The sequence below is a fragment of the Pan troglodytes genome, chromosome 20, assembly GCF_028858775.2.
Source record: "Pan troglodytes isolate AG18354 chromosome 20, NHGRI_mPanTro3-v2.0_pri, whole genome shotgun sequence".
NCBI lineage: Eukaryota > Metazoa > Chordata > Mammalia > Primates > Hominidae > Pan > Pan troglodytes.
Genome location: NC_072418.2, coordinates 18,158,813 through 18,176,944, shown reverse-complemented (window position 1 = coordinate 18,176,944; position 18,132 = coordinate 18,158,813). Strand labels below are relative to the sequence as shown.

General features: G+C 51.0%; 1 protein-coding gene across 2 annotated transcripts; it reads left to right on the top strand.

The window, feature by feature from the left end:
• Positions 1–5,153: 5,153 nt before the first annotated feature.
• Positions 5,154–16,269, top strand: PGLYRP2 (peptidoglycan recognition protein 2). Of its 2 annotated transcripts, XM_001172199.4 has the most exons (5): positions 5,154–5,344; positions 8,361–9,431; positions 12,829–13,039; positions 14,983–15,280; positions 16,162–16,269. In XM_001172199.4, the coding sequence occupies exons 1-5, from the start codon at positions 5,284–5,286 to the stop codon at positions 16,249–16,251; spliced, it is 1,731 nt and encodes a 576-aa protein (XP_001172199.2). In that variant the 5' UTR covers positions 5,154–5,283; the 3' UTR covers positions 16,252–16,269. The 2 variants fall into 2 exon arrangements, with proteins under 2 accessions (XP_001172199.2, XP_009433193.2); XM_009434918.5 differs by lacking the exon at positions 16,162–16,269 and having other exon boundaries at positions 14,983–15,559.
• Positions 16,270–18,132: the final 1,863 nt, after the last annotated feature.

The window sequence follows — 18,132 nt, the reverse complement described above, 5'->3', positions numbered from 1 at the left end:
TGCACTTCAGCTTGGTCAACAAGAGCGAAACTCCGTCTGAAAAAAAACAAGGCAGCCAGCAGCTATCAGGGCTGCTCTGCCTATGGAGCAGTCATTCTTTATTCCTTCACTTTCCTAATAAACTTGCTTTCACTTTACTCTGTGGACTCACCCTGAATTCTTTCTTGCGCGAGATCCAAGAACCCTCTCTTGGGGTCTGGATCGGGACCCCATTCCTGTAACAGTAGTAGCGAGCGGGGTCTTCATTATTAGCATCATTAGTGCCATCATAGTGAATGCTGTCGACTCTGACGTTCAGCCCAAGCCCAGCCCTGCCCCAAGTTCCTTCTCCTCTGGCCTCATCCCAGCCTCGCTTAAGATCCAGGGCCAGAGGCTCTGCCTATCTGTGCCAATGCTACAACTCATGAGAGCCGGCCCTGCTCCATAATCAGTGGCTACTCTTGTAACCCCTCTAGTCTCTCTGCAGCCTGGAGGGGCCTTGATTTTTTTTTTTTTTTTTTTTTTTTTTGAGACAGTGTTTTGCTTTTGTTGCCCAGGCTGGAGTGCAATGGCGCGATCTCGGCTCACCGCAACCTCCGCCTCCTGGGTTCAAGCAATTCTCCTGTCTCAGCCTCCTGAGTAGCTGGGATTACAGGTGCATGCCACCACACCCGGCTAATTTTTGTATTTTTAGTAGAGACGGGGTTTCATCATATTGGTCAGGCTGGTCTCGAACTCCTGACCTCAGGTGATCTGCCCGCCTTGGCCTCCCAAAGTGCTGGGATTACAGGCGTGAGCCCCACGCCCGGCCAAGAGGCCTTGATTTATCCTGACAAGTGGGCCTCCTGAGGTTGAAGGAAACCTGGGGTAGAGGTGATTCATTGTGGGATTTCCAGCCTTCCTTCTGCCTCCCAGGCCCAGCCCAGCCCTGATGCGTTGGTGTGTGAGTGCCTGAATGTGGGTGTACATGTGTGTGTTTCAGATTCTGACCCCAAACTGGCCCCACATCATTCATCAGGCTTTTTGTGCATTTAGCAATCCCTCCCTGACACTCACTTGGTCTTGAGTCTGTGCTGGGCACTTCTGGACACCGCCAAAAAACTCAGCATCTCCTAGATTTGGGGAGACAAAACTGGACAAAGAACCTTCCAGCACTGTAAGCACAGCCTAGGTTGAAGGGAGGAACAGCAGGTCAGGGAGCTGGGAGGGAGTAAGGGGAGCAAGGGGTAACCACAGAGGCTCCCTGGAGGAAGGGTCCTGCCCCAGAAGGTCACAAATCCTACGTAGACCCTAAGGAAAGAGCCTGCCATCCATGACATGCCCCTGGCTTAAAACAAGGCAGTCTCTGCCCCAACTCCAAGCTTTAAAGGGAAATCAGGTGGGGTGCAGTGGCTCACGCCTGTCATCCCAACACTTTGGGAGGCCAAGGCAGGTGGATTACCTGGGGTCATGAGTTCAAGACCAGTTTAGCCAATGTGGTAAAACTCCATCTCCACTAAAAATAGAAAAATTAGCTAGCCTTGGTGGTGCATGCCTGTAGTCCCAGCTACTCTGGAGGCTGAGGCGAGAGAATCACCTGAACCTGGGAAAAAAGAAGAGTTACTAAGAAAATCGTATGGAAGAGGAAGTATGTTTACTATTCATTAAGTAGAAGTGTGTCATCATAAAGGTCTTCATCTTCATCGTCTTCATGTTGAATAGGCTGAGGGGGAGGAAGGGAAGGGGTTGGTCTTGCCGTCTGAGGGGTGGCAGAGGCGGAAGAGGTGGAGGAGGTGGAAGGGGAGAGAGGAGAGGCAGACACACTCCATGTAATTTATTGAAAAAAATCCACGTGCCAGGTGCAGTGGCTCACGCCTGTAATCCCAGCACTTTGGGAGGCTGAGGTGGGTGGATCACCTGAGGTCAGGAGTTCGAGATCAGCCTGCCCAACATGGTGAAACCCCATCTCTACTAAAAATACAAAAATTATCCGGGCATAGTGGCAGGTACCTGTAATCCCAGCTACTCAGGAGGCTGAGGCAGGAGAATCGCTTGAACCCAGGAGATGGAGGCTGCAGTGAGCTGAGATTACGCCACTGTACTCCAGCCTGGGGGACAGAATGAGACTCTGCCAGAAAGAAAGAGAAAAAGAGAAAGAAAGAGAAGAAAGAGAAAGAAAGAGAAAGAAAAGAAAGAAAGAAAGAGAAAGAAAGAAAGAAAGGAGGGAGGGAGGAAGGGGGGAGGGAGGGAAGGAAGGAAGGAGAAGGGAAGGAGAAGGAAGAGAAGGAAGAAAATATGGAAGAGGAAGTATATTTACTATTCATTAAGTAGAGAATCATCATAAAGGTCTTCATCCTCACCGTCTTCATGTTGAGTAGGCTGAGGAGGAGGAAGAGGAGGGGTCTTGCTGTCTCAGGGGTGGCAGAGGTGGAAGAGGAGGAAGGGGAGAGAGGAGAGGCAGGCACAGTCTATGTAATTTTTACTGAAACAAATCCAGGTATAAGTTGACCCTCACAGGTCAAACCCATGTTGTTCAAGGGTCAACTGTACTCCGTATGACACTCTAGTGGTGGACATATGTCATTATACATTTGTCCAAACCCATAGAATGTACACCACCAAGAGCAAACCCTAATGGAAATGATGAACTTTGGGTGATAATGATGTGTCAGTGAAGGTTCATCGATTGTAACAGATATACCATTCTGGTGCTGGATAGTGATAATACGAGAGTCTGTGCATGTGTCAAGGCAGGGAGTAGAACTCTCTGTAACTTCTGCTCAATTTTGCCACGAACCTAAAACTGCTCTAGGCCAGGCATGGTGGCTCACGCCTGTAATCCCAGCACTTTGGGAAGCTAAGGCAGGAGGATCCCTTGAGTCCAGGAGATGAGACCAGCCTGGCCAACATAGCGAGACCCTCATCTCTATAAAAAATTAAAAATAGAGGCCGATGCGGGTGGATCACCTGAGGTCAGGAGTTCAAGACCAGCCTGGCCAACATGGTAAAACTACATCTGTACTAAAAGTACAAAAATCAGCCGGGAGTGGTGACGGGCACCTGTAATCCCAGCTACTCGGGAGGCTGAGGCAGGAGAATAGCTTGAACCTGGGAGGCAGAGGCTGCAGTAAGCCAAGATTGTGCCACTACACTGCAGCCTAGGCAACAGAGTGAGACTCTGTCTCAAAAAAAAGCCTGTAATCCCAGCACTTTGAGAGGCCAAGACGGGTGGATCACCCGAGGTTGGGAGTTTGAGACCAGCCTGGCCAACATGCTGAAACCCCGTCTCTACTAAAAATACAAAAATTAACTGGAAGTGGTGGATGGGCACCTGTAATCTCAGCTCCTTGGGAGGCTGAGGCAGGAGAATCACTTGAACCTGGGAGGCAGGGCTGCAGTGAGCCCTACACTCCAGCCTGGGTGACAGAGGGAGACCCTGCCTCAAAAAATAATAATAAAAAAATAAAAAATAAAGCTGGGTGCAGTGGCTCACGCCTGTAATCCTAGCACTTCGGGAGGCCGAGGCAGGAGGATTGCTTGAGGCCAAGAGTTTAAGACCAACCTGGCCAGCATAGCAAGACTCCATCTTTAAAAATAATAATAATAATAAAACTGTTCTAAAAAAGTCTTAAAATTATTTATCAGCCAGGCATGGTGGCTCACGCTTGTAATCCCAGCAATTTGGTAGGCCAAGTTGGGTGGATCACCTGAGTCAGGGGTTCAAGACCAGCCTGGCCTACATGGCAAAACCCCGTCTCTACTAAAAATACAAAAATTAGCCAGGCATGGTGGCGCATGCCTGTAATCTGAGCTACTTGGTAGGCTGAGGCAGGGAGGCAGGAGAATTGCTTGAATCTGGGAGGTGGAGGTTGTAGTGAGCTGAGATAGTGCCATTGCACTCCAGCCTGGGTGACAGAGCGAGACTCCGTCTCAAAAAAAAAAAAAATTATTGGTGACTTAGATTTTCAACACTGCCTTAAATTTTGCGGCAAGGAGGATGCCTCAACCTAGTCCCTGCCTCAGCCCACAACCTTCACATGGTTCTCCCAGGCAAAGCTCCTATCCCCAAATCCTGGGAAACGAGCTTGGAGGAGGACATTGTCTCTTACTCCCATGGGAAGTGTCCCCCATTCACTCTATCACGTAGCACCCTACATCCTGAGCTTCCACTATGTGCCCAGCTTTTTTCTGGGAGGTCCCCAGAAAGAGGACACCTGAGGAGGCCCCAGGGGTGGCCCCCAGGGGAATCCCAGGCCTGGCTCAGGCTGGACATTCCCAGGCCCGCCCTGGCTGAGTCTCCAGCCGGTGGGTCTCCTGGAAACTCCCCGGGCTGGTTTTGAGGTGGGAGCCCCACAGGGAAGCAATTTACATACACAACAGCCCAGTCATGTCAACCTGCCCTATCTGATGCCAGAATAAAGGGGAGATGGGCCCATTCTGCAGGTCTCAGTCACGGGCACCCGGAGAAGAGGAAGGACATTTCACTGTCAGCCCAGGTGAGTCCAGAAGTCAGCTCCTGGGACAATGCCAGGGTCCTGAACACTCAAGCTCAACCCCTGCTCTCAGCTACTGCTGGTGGCTTGAAATCAAGGGCTGGAACTGGATGAGAGGTGACAGCCCCTGGTCCCCATGGGCTCAGAGCAGGCCTCAGCAAACACTGTCCTCGGCCCCTGCACCCATGCTCTGCCTGAGCCTGAAGTGTTGATTGCAAAAAAAAGCAGGAGGCAGTGCCAACTTCAGGCCTCAGCAAACACTGTCCTCAGCCCCCGCACCGATGCTGTGCCTTAGCCTGAAGTGTTGGTTGCAAAAAAAAAAGCAGAAGGCAGTGCCAACTTCAGGCCTCTGCTTCTCTCCTCTCCCTCAACACAGCCGGTCTTACCAGTACAGCAGGCGGCAACTGAGAGTCCCCTCTGGTGGCCAGCAGCGGCTACAGAGCCGTCACTATGGGGAGGGACAGGACTTGAGGGGTTGCCTCGGTCCACCTCACTGGAGAATGGGCAGAGTTTATGGAGTCTGAACCACCTGGTCTCCAGGCCCCTCCGGGGATGGGCCTGGCTTACTGACCACTGACCTCAGCCTAGGAGGGACAGAAGAGACTGGGGGAGACCATGATGCCCAGATGACCTTGACCCAGGGTACGCTGCCCCATGTCCCTGCTGCCTCCCGCCCACAGCTCTACGAGAGGCAGGTCTGTCATTCGCCGCTGGACTTTGACAGTGGTCAAAGGCTCTGCTCAGTTCTCTGTGCCTGTCTCCCTCCAGCACTGCCGAGGTTCTCTGCCGAGGCCAACCAGAAATACCCCTTGGAAGCTGGAATCCTGCAACAATGGCCCAGGGTGTCCTCTGGATCCTACTCGGATTGCTATTGTGGTCAGATCCAGGGACAGGTGAGTCAGGGGGCAGAGTCCTGGGACCAAACCTCTTGGCTCTGCAGAAGGCGTACTACTGTCCCATCTATGTCTTGCCCTGCATGGAGTGAGGCTGGAGACTCAAGCTCTCAAAGAAGCTCCAGCATGGGGACATAGATATTCCCAGCTCCACAAAGTCAAGGCAAGGATAAGGGAAGGAATCTGGGGCCTGGGGAGCAAAAGTAGGGAAGGCTTCCTGGAGGAGGAGACATAAGAGCTAGGCTAGGAAGAAAGAGAAATGATTTGGGGGAGAAGCCAGAAAGAGCATTTTTTGCAGAGAAGAGCAAAGCTACACAGGTTAGGTGGTGGACTGGAGAAGAACCTAGATTCTAGACAGGAGAGTGTGTCGAGTAAGACTTCCTGGATTCAAATTCTACTACTGTCCAGGCCTGTAATCCCAGCACTTTGGGAGATCAAGGCGGGCAGATCACTTGAGATCAGGAGATCGAGACTAGCCTGGCCAACATGGTGAAACCCCATCTCTACTAAAAATACCAAAAATTAGCCAGGCGTGGTGGCAGGCACCTGTAATCCTAGCTACCCAGGAGGCTGAGGCCAGAAAATTGCTTGAACTCAGGAGGTTGCAGTGAGCTGAGCACTACTGCACTCCAGCCTGGATGATAGAGCAAGACTCCGTCTCAAAACAACAACAAAAAAAAAACAAAAAAAAAGACAAAGGCAAATCCTGCCTCTGCCACTTCCTTCCTGTGTGACCTTAGGCAGGTAACTTAACCTCTCTGTGCTTCAGATGCCTCATCTGTAAAGGGACACCATCTTAGTCGCTTTGTGCTTCTATATAGGCCAGGGTACCTGAAACTGAGTAAATTTGTAAAGAAGAGAAATTTACTTTCTTGCAGTTCTGCAGGCTAGGAAGTCCCAAATGCCAGTGCTTTGATCTTGGACTTCCCAGCCTCTAGAACTATGAGAAATAAATGTCTGTTCTTTTTTTTTTTTTTTTTTTTTTGACAGAGTCTCACTCTGTTGCCCAGGCTGGAGTGCAGCCGCATGATCTCAGCTCACTGCAACCTCCACCTCCCGGGTTCAAGAGAGCCTCCTGCCTCAGCCCCCCAAGTAGCTGGGATTACAGGCGCCCACCACCGCACCCAACTAACTTTTGTATTTTTAGTAGAAACGGGGTTTCACCATGTTGGCCAGGCTGGTCTCAAACTCCTGACCTCAAGTGATCCGCCTGCCTCGGCCTCCCAAAGTGCTGGGATTACAGGCATGAGCCAGCACACCTGGCCAAATTTCTGTTTTTCATAAATTACCCAACCTCAGAGATCTGTTATAGCAGCACCAATGTACTAAGACAGGGGCTAAAAGGACCTACCTCACAAGGGTTGTGAAGATTAACTGCGTTAAATTATTAATATATAAGTCAACTAGACTAGTAGCTAGCACATAGTAAATGTTTACTGAAAGTTAGCTATTATTTGATCAGCACGGGAGTTTTGACCTGCTCCGTTTCCGACCTGGGCCGGTTCACCCCTCCTTAGGCAACCTGGTGGTCCCCCGCTCCCGGGAGGTCACCATATTGATGCCGAACTTAGTGCGGACACCCGATCGGCATAGCGCACTACAGCCCAGAACTCCTGGACTCAAGCGATCCTCCAGCCTCAGCCTCCCGAGTAGCTGAGACTACAGGCACGTGCCACCGCGCCCGGCGAGTTAGCTATTATTTGATAACCCATCTCTGAACCAGCTCTGAGCCTAACTTAGCATTTCTAGGTTTGCAGTTCAGCCACTGACATTTCCCCAACATGGCACAAGCCCATCCTGCTCTTCCCCCTGCCTTCCAGGCCATTTTATTTTATTTTATTTTATTTTATTTATTTTATTTTTTATTTTATTTTATTTTATTTTTATTTATTTTATTTTATTTTATTTTATTTTATTTATTTTATTTTATGATGGAGTCTCACTCTGTCACCCAGGCTGGAATGCAGTGGGGGGTTCTTGGCTCACTGCAACCTCTGCCTCCCGGGTTCAAGCAGTTCTCCTGCCTCAGCCTCCTGAGTAGCTGGGGTTACAGGTGTGTGCCACCACGCCCAGCTAATTTTTGTATTTTTAGTAGTGACGGAGTCTCGCCATGTTGATCCAGCTGGTCCTGAACTCCCGACCTCAGGTGATCCACCCGCCTCTGCCTCCTAAAGTGCTGGGATTACAGGTGTGAGCCACTGCGTCTGGCATTTTTTTTTTTTTTTTTTTTTTGAGACAAAGTCTCGCTCTGTCACCCAGGCTGGAGTGCAGTGGCGCAATCTCGGCTCACTGCAACCTCCACCTCCCATGTTCAAGTGATTCTCCCATCTCAGCCTCCCAAGTAGCTGGGATTACAGGCACACACCACCATGCCTGGCTAATTTTTGTATTTTTATTAGAGACGGGGTTTCACGGTGTTGGCCAGGCTGGCCTTGAACTCCTGATCTCAGGTGATCCACTCACCTCAGCCTCCCAAAGTGCAGGGATTACAGGCCTAAGCCACCACAGCCAGTCCCAGGCATCTTTCAAAATACCTTTCCCTCTAACATCCCCAATTTTTAACTTCAATTCATTACAAAAGACCATCCATCTCTCCCTCTCAAGATCTGGGGACTCTTCCACTTTTGTCCACTGCAATGTCACTACCTACCTTCTGCCACCTTCATCTCTCACCTCCACACTGTCTCCCCTTTTCTATCCTGGCACCCCAAAAATCCATTTCCTTATGGCAGCCTAATAAATCTAAGCCTAAAAAAGGAGTCTTAGAATGCCAGGTTCGTCACACCTCTGTCCTGCTCATAAATCTGCCATGGCTCCCCAGTACTCACAGACAGTCTGAGCTCCTTAACCAACAGGCAACAGTCTGTGTACCTCACTTTCCTCATCTACACAAGGATAGTGTTGGGGGTCATGGGGTTATCAGATGGAGGGCTGGGAGCATTGGGAAGATGTGGAATCAATACGAGGAGGCTCAGGAATGGGTGGGGCTGGGCTAACACATTCTTTCCTCCTGCAGCCTCCCTGCCCCTGCTCATGGACTCTGTCATCCAGGCCCTGGCTGAGCTGGAGCAGAAAGTGCCAGCTGCCAAGGCCAGACACACAGCTTCTGCGTGGCTGATGTCAGCTCCAAACTCCGGCCCCCACAATCGCCTCTACCACTTCCTGCTGGGGGCACGGAGCCTCAATGCTACAGAGTTGGATCCCTGCCCACTAAGCCCAGAGCTGCTAGGCCTGACCAAGGAGGTGGCCCGACATGACGTACGAGAAGGGAAGGAATATGGGGTGGTGCTGGCACCCGATGGCTCAACCGTGGCTGTGGAGCCTCTGCTGGCGGGGCTGGAGGCAGGGCTGCAAGGGCGCAGGGTCATAAATTTGCCCTTGGACAGCATGGCTGCCCCTTGGGAGACTGGAGACACCTTTCCAGATGTTGTGGCCATTGCTCCAGATGTAAGAGCCACCTCCTCCCCAGGACTCAGGGATGGCTCTCCAGATGTCACCACTGCAGATATTGGAGCCAACACTCCAGATGCTACAAAAGGCTGTCCAGATGTCCAAGCTTCCTTGCCAGATGCCAAAGCCAAGTCCCCACCGACCATGGTGGACAGCCTCCTGGCAGTCACCCTGGCTGGAAACCTGGGCCTGACCTTCCTCCGAGGTTCCCAGACCCAGAGACATCCAGACCTGGGAACTGAAGGCTGCTGGGACCAGCTCTCTGCCCCTCGGACCTTTATGCTTCTGGACCCCAAGGCATCTCTGTTAACCATGGCCTTCCTCAATGGCGCCCTGGATGGGGTCATCCTTGGAGACTACCTGAGCCGGACTCCTGAGCCCCAGCCATCCCTCAGCCACTTGCTGAGCCAGTACTATGGGGCTGGGGTGGCCAGAGACCCAGGGTTCCGCAGCAACTTCCGACGGCAGAATGGTGCTGCTCTGACTTCAGCCTCCATCCTGGCCCAGCAGGTGTGGGGAACCCTTGTCCTTCTACAGAGGCTGGAGCCAGTACACCTCCAGCTTCAGTGCATGAGCCAAGAACAGCTGGCCCAGGTGGCTGCCAATGCTACCAAGGAGTTCACTGAGGCCTTCCTGGGTGAGGAAGTTCCCCACACCCTGTGATCCTTCCCATTACAGATACAGACACCCCCACCCCATATATTCAGGGAAGTTGAGGACTAGGAGAGTCCAGAGGGGGCAATAAGGGATCTGGTCGGGGGTGGGTGGGACAGCTGCACAGGTGAGGAAATGCCAGAGTTGGGCCTTGAGGGATGAATAGGAGTTCATCTAATTTTGTTTTGCTTCATTATATTTATTTGCATTAATTTATGGGGTACAAGTGTAACCTTGTTTCTCACATAGATTGCATAGTGGTCAAGTCTGGGCTTTTAGGTACCCATCACTCCAATAACATACATCAACCCATTAAGCAATCTGTCATCATCCTCCCTCCTCTCTCTCCCTCACCCTTCTGAATTTCCACTATCTATCTTTCCAAACGTTACATCCATGCATACACATTATTTAGCTCCCATTTACAAGTGAGAACTTACAGTATTTGCCTTTCTGTGTTTGACTTGTTTCACTTGAGATAATGGCCTCCAGTTCCATCCATGTTGCTGCAAAAGACATTCTTTCTTCTTTTTTTTTTTTTTTTTTTTTTTGAGTCTCTCTCTGTTGCCCAGGCTGGAGTGCAGTGGCACAATCTCAGCTCACTGCAACCTCCGCCTCCTGGGTTCAAGCAATTCTCCTGTCTCAGCCTCCCGAGTAGCTGGGACTACAGGCATGTGCCACCACGTCTGAGTAATTTTTTGTATTTTTAGTAGAGACGGAGTTTCACCATTTTATCAGGGTGGTCTCGATCTCCTCACCTCGTGATCCACCCACCTCGGCCTCCCAAAGTGCTAGGATTATGGGCGTGAGCCACCATGCCCAGCCGACATTATGTCATTTTTTACGGCTGAGTAGTATTCCATTTCCTGCCGACCACTGTAGACAACCTCCTGGCAATCACCCTAGCTGGAAACCTGGGCCTGACCTTCGTCCAGGGCTCTCAGACCCAGAGCCATCCAGGCCTGTAATATATATCATATTTTCTTTATCCAATTCTCTTTTGATGGACACTTAAGTTAATTTCTTACCTTTGCTATTGTGAATAGTGCCCTGATCAACATGTGAATGCAGGTATCTTTTTAATATAATGATTTATTTTCCTTTGGGTAGATATCCAGTAGTGGGATTGCTGGATTGAATGATAGTTCCGATTTATTATTATTATTATTATTATTGTTTTGTTTTGTTTTGTTTTTAGACAGAGTTTCACTCTTGTCTCCCAGGCTGGAGTGCAATGGCACAATCTCGGCTCACTGCAACCTCCACCTCCTGGGTTCAAGCGTTTCTCCTGCCTCAGCCTCCTAAGTAGCTGGGATTACAGGTGCCTGCCACCATGCTCGGCTAATTTTTGTATTTTTAGTAGAGACAGAGTTTCACCATGTTGGCCCAGGCTGGTCTCAAACTCCTAACCTCAGGTGATCCACCCACCTCAGCCTCCCAAAGTGCTGGGGTTACAGTCGTGAGCCATCACCCGGCTTTTCTGTCTTTTTAATAATAGCTATTCTGATTAGAGTAAGATGATATCTCATTGTGGTTTTAATTTGCATTTCTCTGATGATTGGTGATGTTGAGCATGTTTTCCTTTGCCTATTGGCCATGTGTATATCTTCTTTTGAAAAATGTCTATTAATGTCTTTTGCCCGCTTTTTAGTGGGTTTCTTTCTTTTTCTTTCTTTCTTTCTTTTCTTTCTTGAATTGTTTGAGTTCCTTGTAAATTCTGGGTATTAGTCCCATACCAGTGCATAGTTTGCAAATATTTTCTCCCATTCTGAAGGTTGTCTGTTCGTTCTGTTGATTATATCTTTGGTGTGCAGAAGCTTTTTGGTTTAATTAAGTCCCATTTGTCTACTTTGTTTCTTTTGCTCTGTGCTTTTGAGGTCTTAGTCATGAATTCTTTGCCTAGCCCAATGTTCAGAAGCGTTTTCCTTAGGTTTTCTTCTGGTATTTTAGAGTTTCAGGTCTTACATGTAAGTCTTTAATCTATCTTGAGTAATTTTTTTTTTTTTTTTTTTGAGACAGAGTTTTTGCTCTGTTGCCCAGGCTGGAGTGCAAAGATGTGATCTCAGCTCACTGCAACCTCTGCCTCCTGGGTTCAAGCAATTCTCCTGACTCAGCCTCCCACATAGCTGGGATTACAGGTACCTACCACCATGCCCGGCTAATTTTTGTATTTTTAGTAGAGACGAGGTTTCACCATGTTGGCCAGGCTGGTCTCAAACTCTTGACCTCAGGTGATCCACCCACCTCAGCCTCCAAAATTGCTGGGATTACAGGCGTGAGCCAGCGCATCTGTCCTTGAGTTAATTTTTGTATATGGTAAGAGTTAGGGGTCCAGTTTCATTCTTCTGCATATGGTTGGCCAGTTGTCCCAGCACCATTAGCACCATTTACTGAATAGGCAGTCCTTTTCCCATTGCTTATTTTTGTCGACTTAGTTGAAAATTATTGTTTGTAGGTGTGCAGCTTTACTTTGGGTTCTCTATTTCATTCCATTGGTCTATGTGTCTATTTTTGTAACAGTACCATGCTGTTTTGGTTACTATAGTATTGTAGTATAATTTGAAGTCAGGTAATGTGATACCAGGCTCGTTTTGCTTAGAATTGCTTTTGCTATTTGGGCTCATTTTTGGTTCCTTGCGAATTTCAGGGTAGTTTTGTCTAATTCTGTGAAAAATGACATTGATATTTTGATAGAGATTGCATTGAATCTGTAGATTGCTTTGGGAAATCTGATTTCTTTTTTTCTAGAAAATGAGGTCTCACTATGTTGCCCAGGCTGGCCTTGAACTCCTGGGCTCAAGCAATCCACCCACCTCGCCTCCCAAAGTGTGGGATTGATTACAGGAGTGAGCCACCATGCCTGCCCCCACCCCCAATTTTTTTTTGGGGGGACAGAGTCTTGCTCTGTCACCCAGGCTGGTGTGCAATAGCACAATCTCAGCTCACTGCGACCTCCACCTCCCAGGCTCAAGCAAGTTGTCTCATGCCTCAGCTTCCCAAGTAGCTGGGATTACAGGCATGTGCCACCATGCCTGGTTGATTTTTGTATTTTTAGTAGAGACCGGGTTTCACCATGTTGGCCAGGCTGGTCTCAAACTCCTGACCTCAAGTGATCCACCCACCTCGTCCTCCCAAACTGCTGGGACTACAGGTGAGACCCACTACGTCCGGCCCACCCCCAATTTTTTTTAATAAAAATAAAATAGATTTAGTTGAGTATAGTTAGTTGGTCCCCAGGGAGGACCAATGTGGGGTGAGATTGGACCCTTTCCAAATCTGAGAGGAGGCTGAGGGATGGTCTGTATGTGCGCTTTAATGCGGGTGGAGGAACAGGCAGAGAAACAGTTCCTGACCCCAGCCTTCAACCCCCTTGCCTGTAGGATGCCCGGCCATCCACCCCCGCTGCCGCTGGGGAGCGGCGCCTTATCGGGGCCGCCCGAAGCTGCTGCAGCTGCCGCTGGGATTCTTGTACGTGCATCACACCTACGTGCCTGCACCACCCTGCACGGACTTCACGCGCTGCGCAGCCAACATGCGCTCCATGCAGCGCTACCACCAGGACACGCAAGGCTGGGGAGACATCGGCTACAGGTAGGAGGGGCCCGACCGGGGAGGGGGCGGGGCCCACGTTCGGGGATGGGGTCTGAGTGGGCGGAGCCTGATGCAGGGGACCGGGCTTGAACCCGAGGAAAGCTGGCAAGACCAAGGAGGAGTCCTGATAGGTAGAGCAAAGTTGGAGAGGTGGCGTGGCTTAGGCTAGGGGCGGGGCCTTAATAGGGACCGGGAATAGCTAAATCATGGGACTCGAGTCAGGGTACAGAACTAGTACAGGAGGCGGGATCTGGGAGAGGAGCGGGACCTGTGGCAGAGTCTGGGTCTGGGGCCAGGCAGAGATGGCCTAAAACAGACAAGGAGGCCTGGTGCGGTGGCTCCCGCCTGTAATCTCACCACTTTGGGAGGCTGAGAAGAGAGGATCGCTGGAGCCCAGGAGTTCGAGACCAGCCTGAGCAATATAGGAAGACACCCCCCCACACACCACCCATCTCTATAAACAAAAAAAAACTTAAAAAGGCCAGGCGCAGTGGCTCACGCCTGTAATCCCAGCACTTTGGGAGGCCGAGGCGGGAGGATCACGAGGTCAGAAGATTGAGACCATCCTGGCTAACACGGTGAAACCCCGTCTCTACTAAAATATACAAAAAAATTAGCCAGGCGTGATGGCGGGCGCCTGTAGTCCCAGCTACTTGGGAGGCTGAGGCAGGAGAATGGCGTGAACCCGGGAGGCGGAGCCTGCAGTGAGCCGAGATCGCGCCATTGCACTCCAGCCTGGGCGACAGAGCGAGACTCCGTCTCAAAAAAAAAAAAAAAAAAAAAAAAAGCTGGGCATGGTGTTGCGCGCCTGTAGTCCCAGCTACTCGGCAGGCTAAGGTGGGAGGATCGCTAGAGCCCAGGAGTTCGAGGCTTGAGTGAGTTATGATCGCATCTCTGCACTCTAGCCTGAGTGACAGAGCGAGAACCCGTCTCGAAAAGAAGAAGGAGGCCGCGAGCGGTGGCTAACGCCTGTAATCCCAGCACTTTGGGAGGCTGAGGCGGGTGGATCTCCTGAGGTCGGGAGTTCTAGACCAGCCTGGCCAACATGGAGAAACCCCGTCTCTACTAAAAATACAAAATTAGCCGGGCGTGGTGGTGCATGCCTGTAATCCCAGCTAGTCGGGAGGCTGAGACGGGAGAATCACTTGAACCTGGGAAGCGGAGGTTGCAGTGAGCCGAGATCGCGTCGTTGCACTCCAGCCTGGGCTACAAGAGCGAAACTCCGTCTCCAAAAGGGAAGGGAAGGGAAGAAGGGAGGGGTGGCGAGGGGAGGGGAGAAGGCTGGGCACAGTGGCTCACGCCTGTAATCCCAGCACTTTGGGAGGCCGAGGAGGGCAGATAACCTGAGGTCAGGAGTTCGAGACCAGCCTGGCCAACATGGCGAAACACCGTCTCTACTAAAAATAAAAATTAAAAAAAAATTAGATGGGCGTGGTGGCGGGCACCTGTAATCCCAGCTACTCCGGAGGCTGAGGCAGGAGAATCGCTTGAACTCGGGAGGTGGAGGTGGCAGTGAGCCGAGATCGCGCCCTTGCACTTCAGCCTCAGCGACAAGAGTGAAACTCCATCAAAAAAAAAAAAAAAAAAGAAAGAAGGAAGGAAGAAAGGAAGGAAGAAAGGAAGGAAGGAAAGAAAAAAAACCCCAAAAACAGAAAAGCGCTCTGAATTGGGCAAGAACTGGGCTTGAGAAAAGGCAGAGGTGGGGAGGAGAAGGGCAGAAAGGGGCGTGCCAGTACTGAAGGGCGGATCCAGAGAAACCGAACGGTCCTGGAGTGGCAGCTGGTGTGAGAGTGGAACAGAGCTGGATGGGACACAGGCAGCGCGACCGCGCGGGTCTTGGGGTCGGTGGCCCTTGGCACACCAACAGAATCGGGGAGAGGAGCGGATAAGGGCCCGGGTCCCCCTCACGCCGCATGGTGCTTGCTTCTCCCTCCCCTCTGCAGTTTCGTGGTGGGCTCGGACGGCTACGTGTACGAGGGACGCGGCTGGCACTGGGTGGGCGCCCACACGCTCGGCCACAACTCCCGGGGCTTCGGCGTGGCCATAGTGGGCAACTACACCGCGGCGCTGCCCACCGAGGCCGCTCTGCGCACGGTGCGCGACACGCTCCCGAGTTGTGCGGTGCGCGCCGGCCTCCTGCGGCCAGACTACGCGCTGCTGGGCCACCGCCAGCTGGTGCGCACCGACTGCCCCGGCGACGCGCTCTTCGACCTGCTGCGCACCTGGCCGCACTTCACCGCGGTGAGTCTTCGCAGCCTGCACTACACGGCCCGCCGCCCCTCCGTCTACACAAGCTCCACGAGGCCCCTGCCCCCTGCCTGTAACAGCTGTGCCCGCACAGCCTCAGCCAGGCCCCCAACTTCCCGGCGGCACGTCTATTCAGGAAACCTAGGCCCAGCCTTTGCGGGTCACTCTGCGGGCAACATCCCTGATCCTGTGACTTCTGCCTATGCAGCCTCAGCTCAGCCCCAGACCCAGCCAGCCTGTCCTTTCCCCAGCTCCTAATACCTCTACCTTTCCAGCCAGGGCGTGGACCCTGACACCTGCCAACAGCCCCTCTGCCCTCACAACCTCAGCCTGGCCTTCATGACTTGTCTACCCAAGTCACAACCTGTCAGGCTGCACCACCTCATCCTGGCCCGCCGAACCTTGACCTCACCCCTGCCCCTACCCGAAGGCCCTCTGTCCACACAACATGAACCTAGGCTGTGACCTTTTGCCTTCACAACCTCTGTCCAGTCCTTAATCCTGTGTGTTGCAATTCTCTGTCCAGACAATCTCAACTCTGAGGTTGCTTGTTTCGTCCCTGACTCCTTAACCCCTGATGACAACTCTTATGCCAGCACAACTCTGACCTGATGACCTCATCCCAGCCCTTGATCGCCATCACTAAAACAATTTTAGAATCACACCTGGACAATCTCGTGCTACCTACATACTGCCACTCCATTTCATTAAGCTATTGACTAGCACATCCATCTCGGCCTATAGTTGGCTTTGTCCTCACTCTCTCACTTTGGGCCACTGTCCCCTCCCTGATCCAGGGTTCCACCACCAGAAGGGCAGACCCAGCCACACACCACAACCACCCCCAAGCCTCACACTCCCTTGTCTTTTTCCAGACTGTGAAGCCAAGACCTGCCAGGAGTGTCTCTGAGAGATCCAGGAGGGAGCCACCCCCAAGGACCCTGCCAGCCACAGACCTCCAATAAAGACAGCATGGAAACAAAGTCTCTGTTCATGCATCATCATGCATTGTCTTAGTTTGGGTCTTCCCAAAAGCAGACCTTAAGACAATAATTCCAGTACAAGTAGTTTATTGAGAGGAGATCCCAGGGCAGGGCACAGCAGCTCACATCTGTAATCCCAGCACTTTGGGAGGCTGAGGTGAGGGGATCACCTGAGCTCAGGAGTTCGAAAACAACCTGGGCAATAGAGTGAAATCTCATCTCTGCAAAAAAAAAATTTCAAATTATCCAGGCATAGCCAGGCACGGTGGCTCATGCCTGTAATCCCAGCATTTTGGGATGCTGAGGAGGGTGGATCGCCTGAGCTCGGGAGTTCAAGACCAGCCTGGCCAACATGACAAAATCCCGTCTCTAACAAAAATACAAAAAATTAGCCAGGAGTGGTGGCACACACTTGAAGTAGGAGGATCACTTGGGCCTAGGAGGCAGAGGTTGCAGTGAGCTGAAATCACACCACTGCACTCCAGCCTGGGAGACAGAGCGAGACCCTGTCTCAAAAAAAGAAAAAATTATCCAGGTACAATGTTGTGTGCCTGCAGTCCCAGCTACTCCGGAGGCTGAGGTGGGAGGATTGCTTGGGCTGGGAGGTCGAGGCTGCAGTGAACCATGATTGCGTCACTGTACACCAGCCTGGAGAAGAGAGTAAGAGCTTGTCTCAAAGAAAAAAAAAAAGAAAGGAAGGAAGAAAGAAAGAACGAAAGAAAGAGGAAAGAAGGGAGAAAGGGAGGAAGGGAGGAAGGAAGGAAGGAAGGAAGGAAGGAAAAAAAAAAGAAAAAGAAAAAATAGAGAGGTGAACAACCCAGGTACCGATGCAGGGAACTGGAGGCAGCCAGGGAATAATGTGTTTTCAAGCAAGTTTCCACTGTAGGCAAGAGAGCTCAGTCTCACTTGGAAGCCCTGGGGGAGAGCATAGGACACATACCTGAGTCATCCCACACAAGGGTTGAGGGAACTGGGGTATTTATACACTAATTCCCACCAGTTATTAGGTGAGGGCTGCTCTCAGGGACATGTTAATTCATTGGCACTTTTGGAATGCTTGTTACACAGACATAGTGGACTCCATCTGCTAGATACAAATGGCTGCAAATGTCACCTCCTCAGGGAAGTCCTCCCTGATTTTTCCAGCTCAAAGAGTGGCATTTTTGCTCAGCATTCACTGCAGCCTATTTCCTTCTAGGTCCTCCTTACCAGCTAGAAATGTCTCACGTATGAGTTTAGGATCTTATCTACCTCCATCATCTGTGAGCTCCAGGAAGGCAGAAACCAAGTTTGGTTAGTTCTCTGCGGCCTCTCCAGCACCTAGCATGTAATAGGCACTCGGGAAACATTTGTTGACTAGACAAAGGCTTACATGAATCTTTTGAAACTGATATTATCATCTTGTACAAATAAGGAAACCGAGGCTCAGAGAGAGGAAATGACTTGTCTGAGGTCACACAGAGGGAGAGGGGCCAGCTGGTACTCGGCTCCTGGACCGGATTTATGCTGACTCATTTATTCCTCAGAATGGCACTTACTTACCTCTGGCTTTCAAGTAAACATCTGTGGAAGCCTAACAGAGATACAAGAAAGTGCTCCCAAGGGCACAGCTTGATGAATTTTCACAACAGCACACAGCCATGTAACCAGGACCCAGCTCAAGAAATAGAACATGTTAAGCCAAGCGTGGTGGCACACATCTGCAGTCCCAGCCACTACAGAGGCTGAAGCAGGAGGACTGCCTGAGCCCAGGAGTAGGAGACCAGCCTGGGCAACATAGTGAGACCCTGTCTCTTTACAAAAAAAAAAAAAAATTAAAATTAGCCAGGCATGGTGGCATGCACCTGCAGTCCCAGCTACTCA

Excerpts from the sequence above, each read along its gene's own strand:
- PGLYRP2 (XM_009434918.5), top strand. The coding sequence starts at position 5,284 with ATGGCCCAGGGTGTCCTCTGGATCCTACTCGGATTGCTATTGTGGTCA. Across the intron at positions 5,345-8,360 it reads GTGGTCAGATCCAGGGACAG|CCTCCCTGCCCCTGCTCATG; the intron begins GTGAGTCAGGGG and ends TTCCTCCTGCAG. Across the intron at positions 9,432-12,828 it reads GTTCACTGAGGCCTTCCTGG|GATGCCCGGCCATCCACCCC; the intron begins GTGAGGAAGTTC and ends CCTTGCCTGTAG.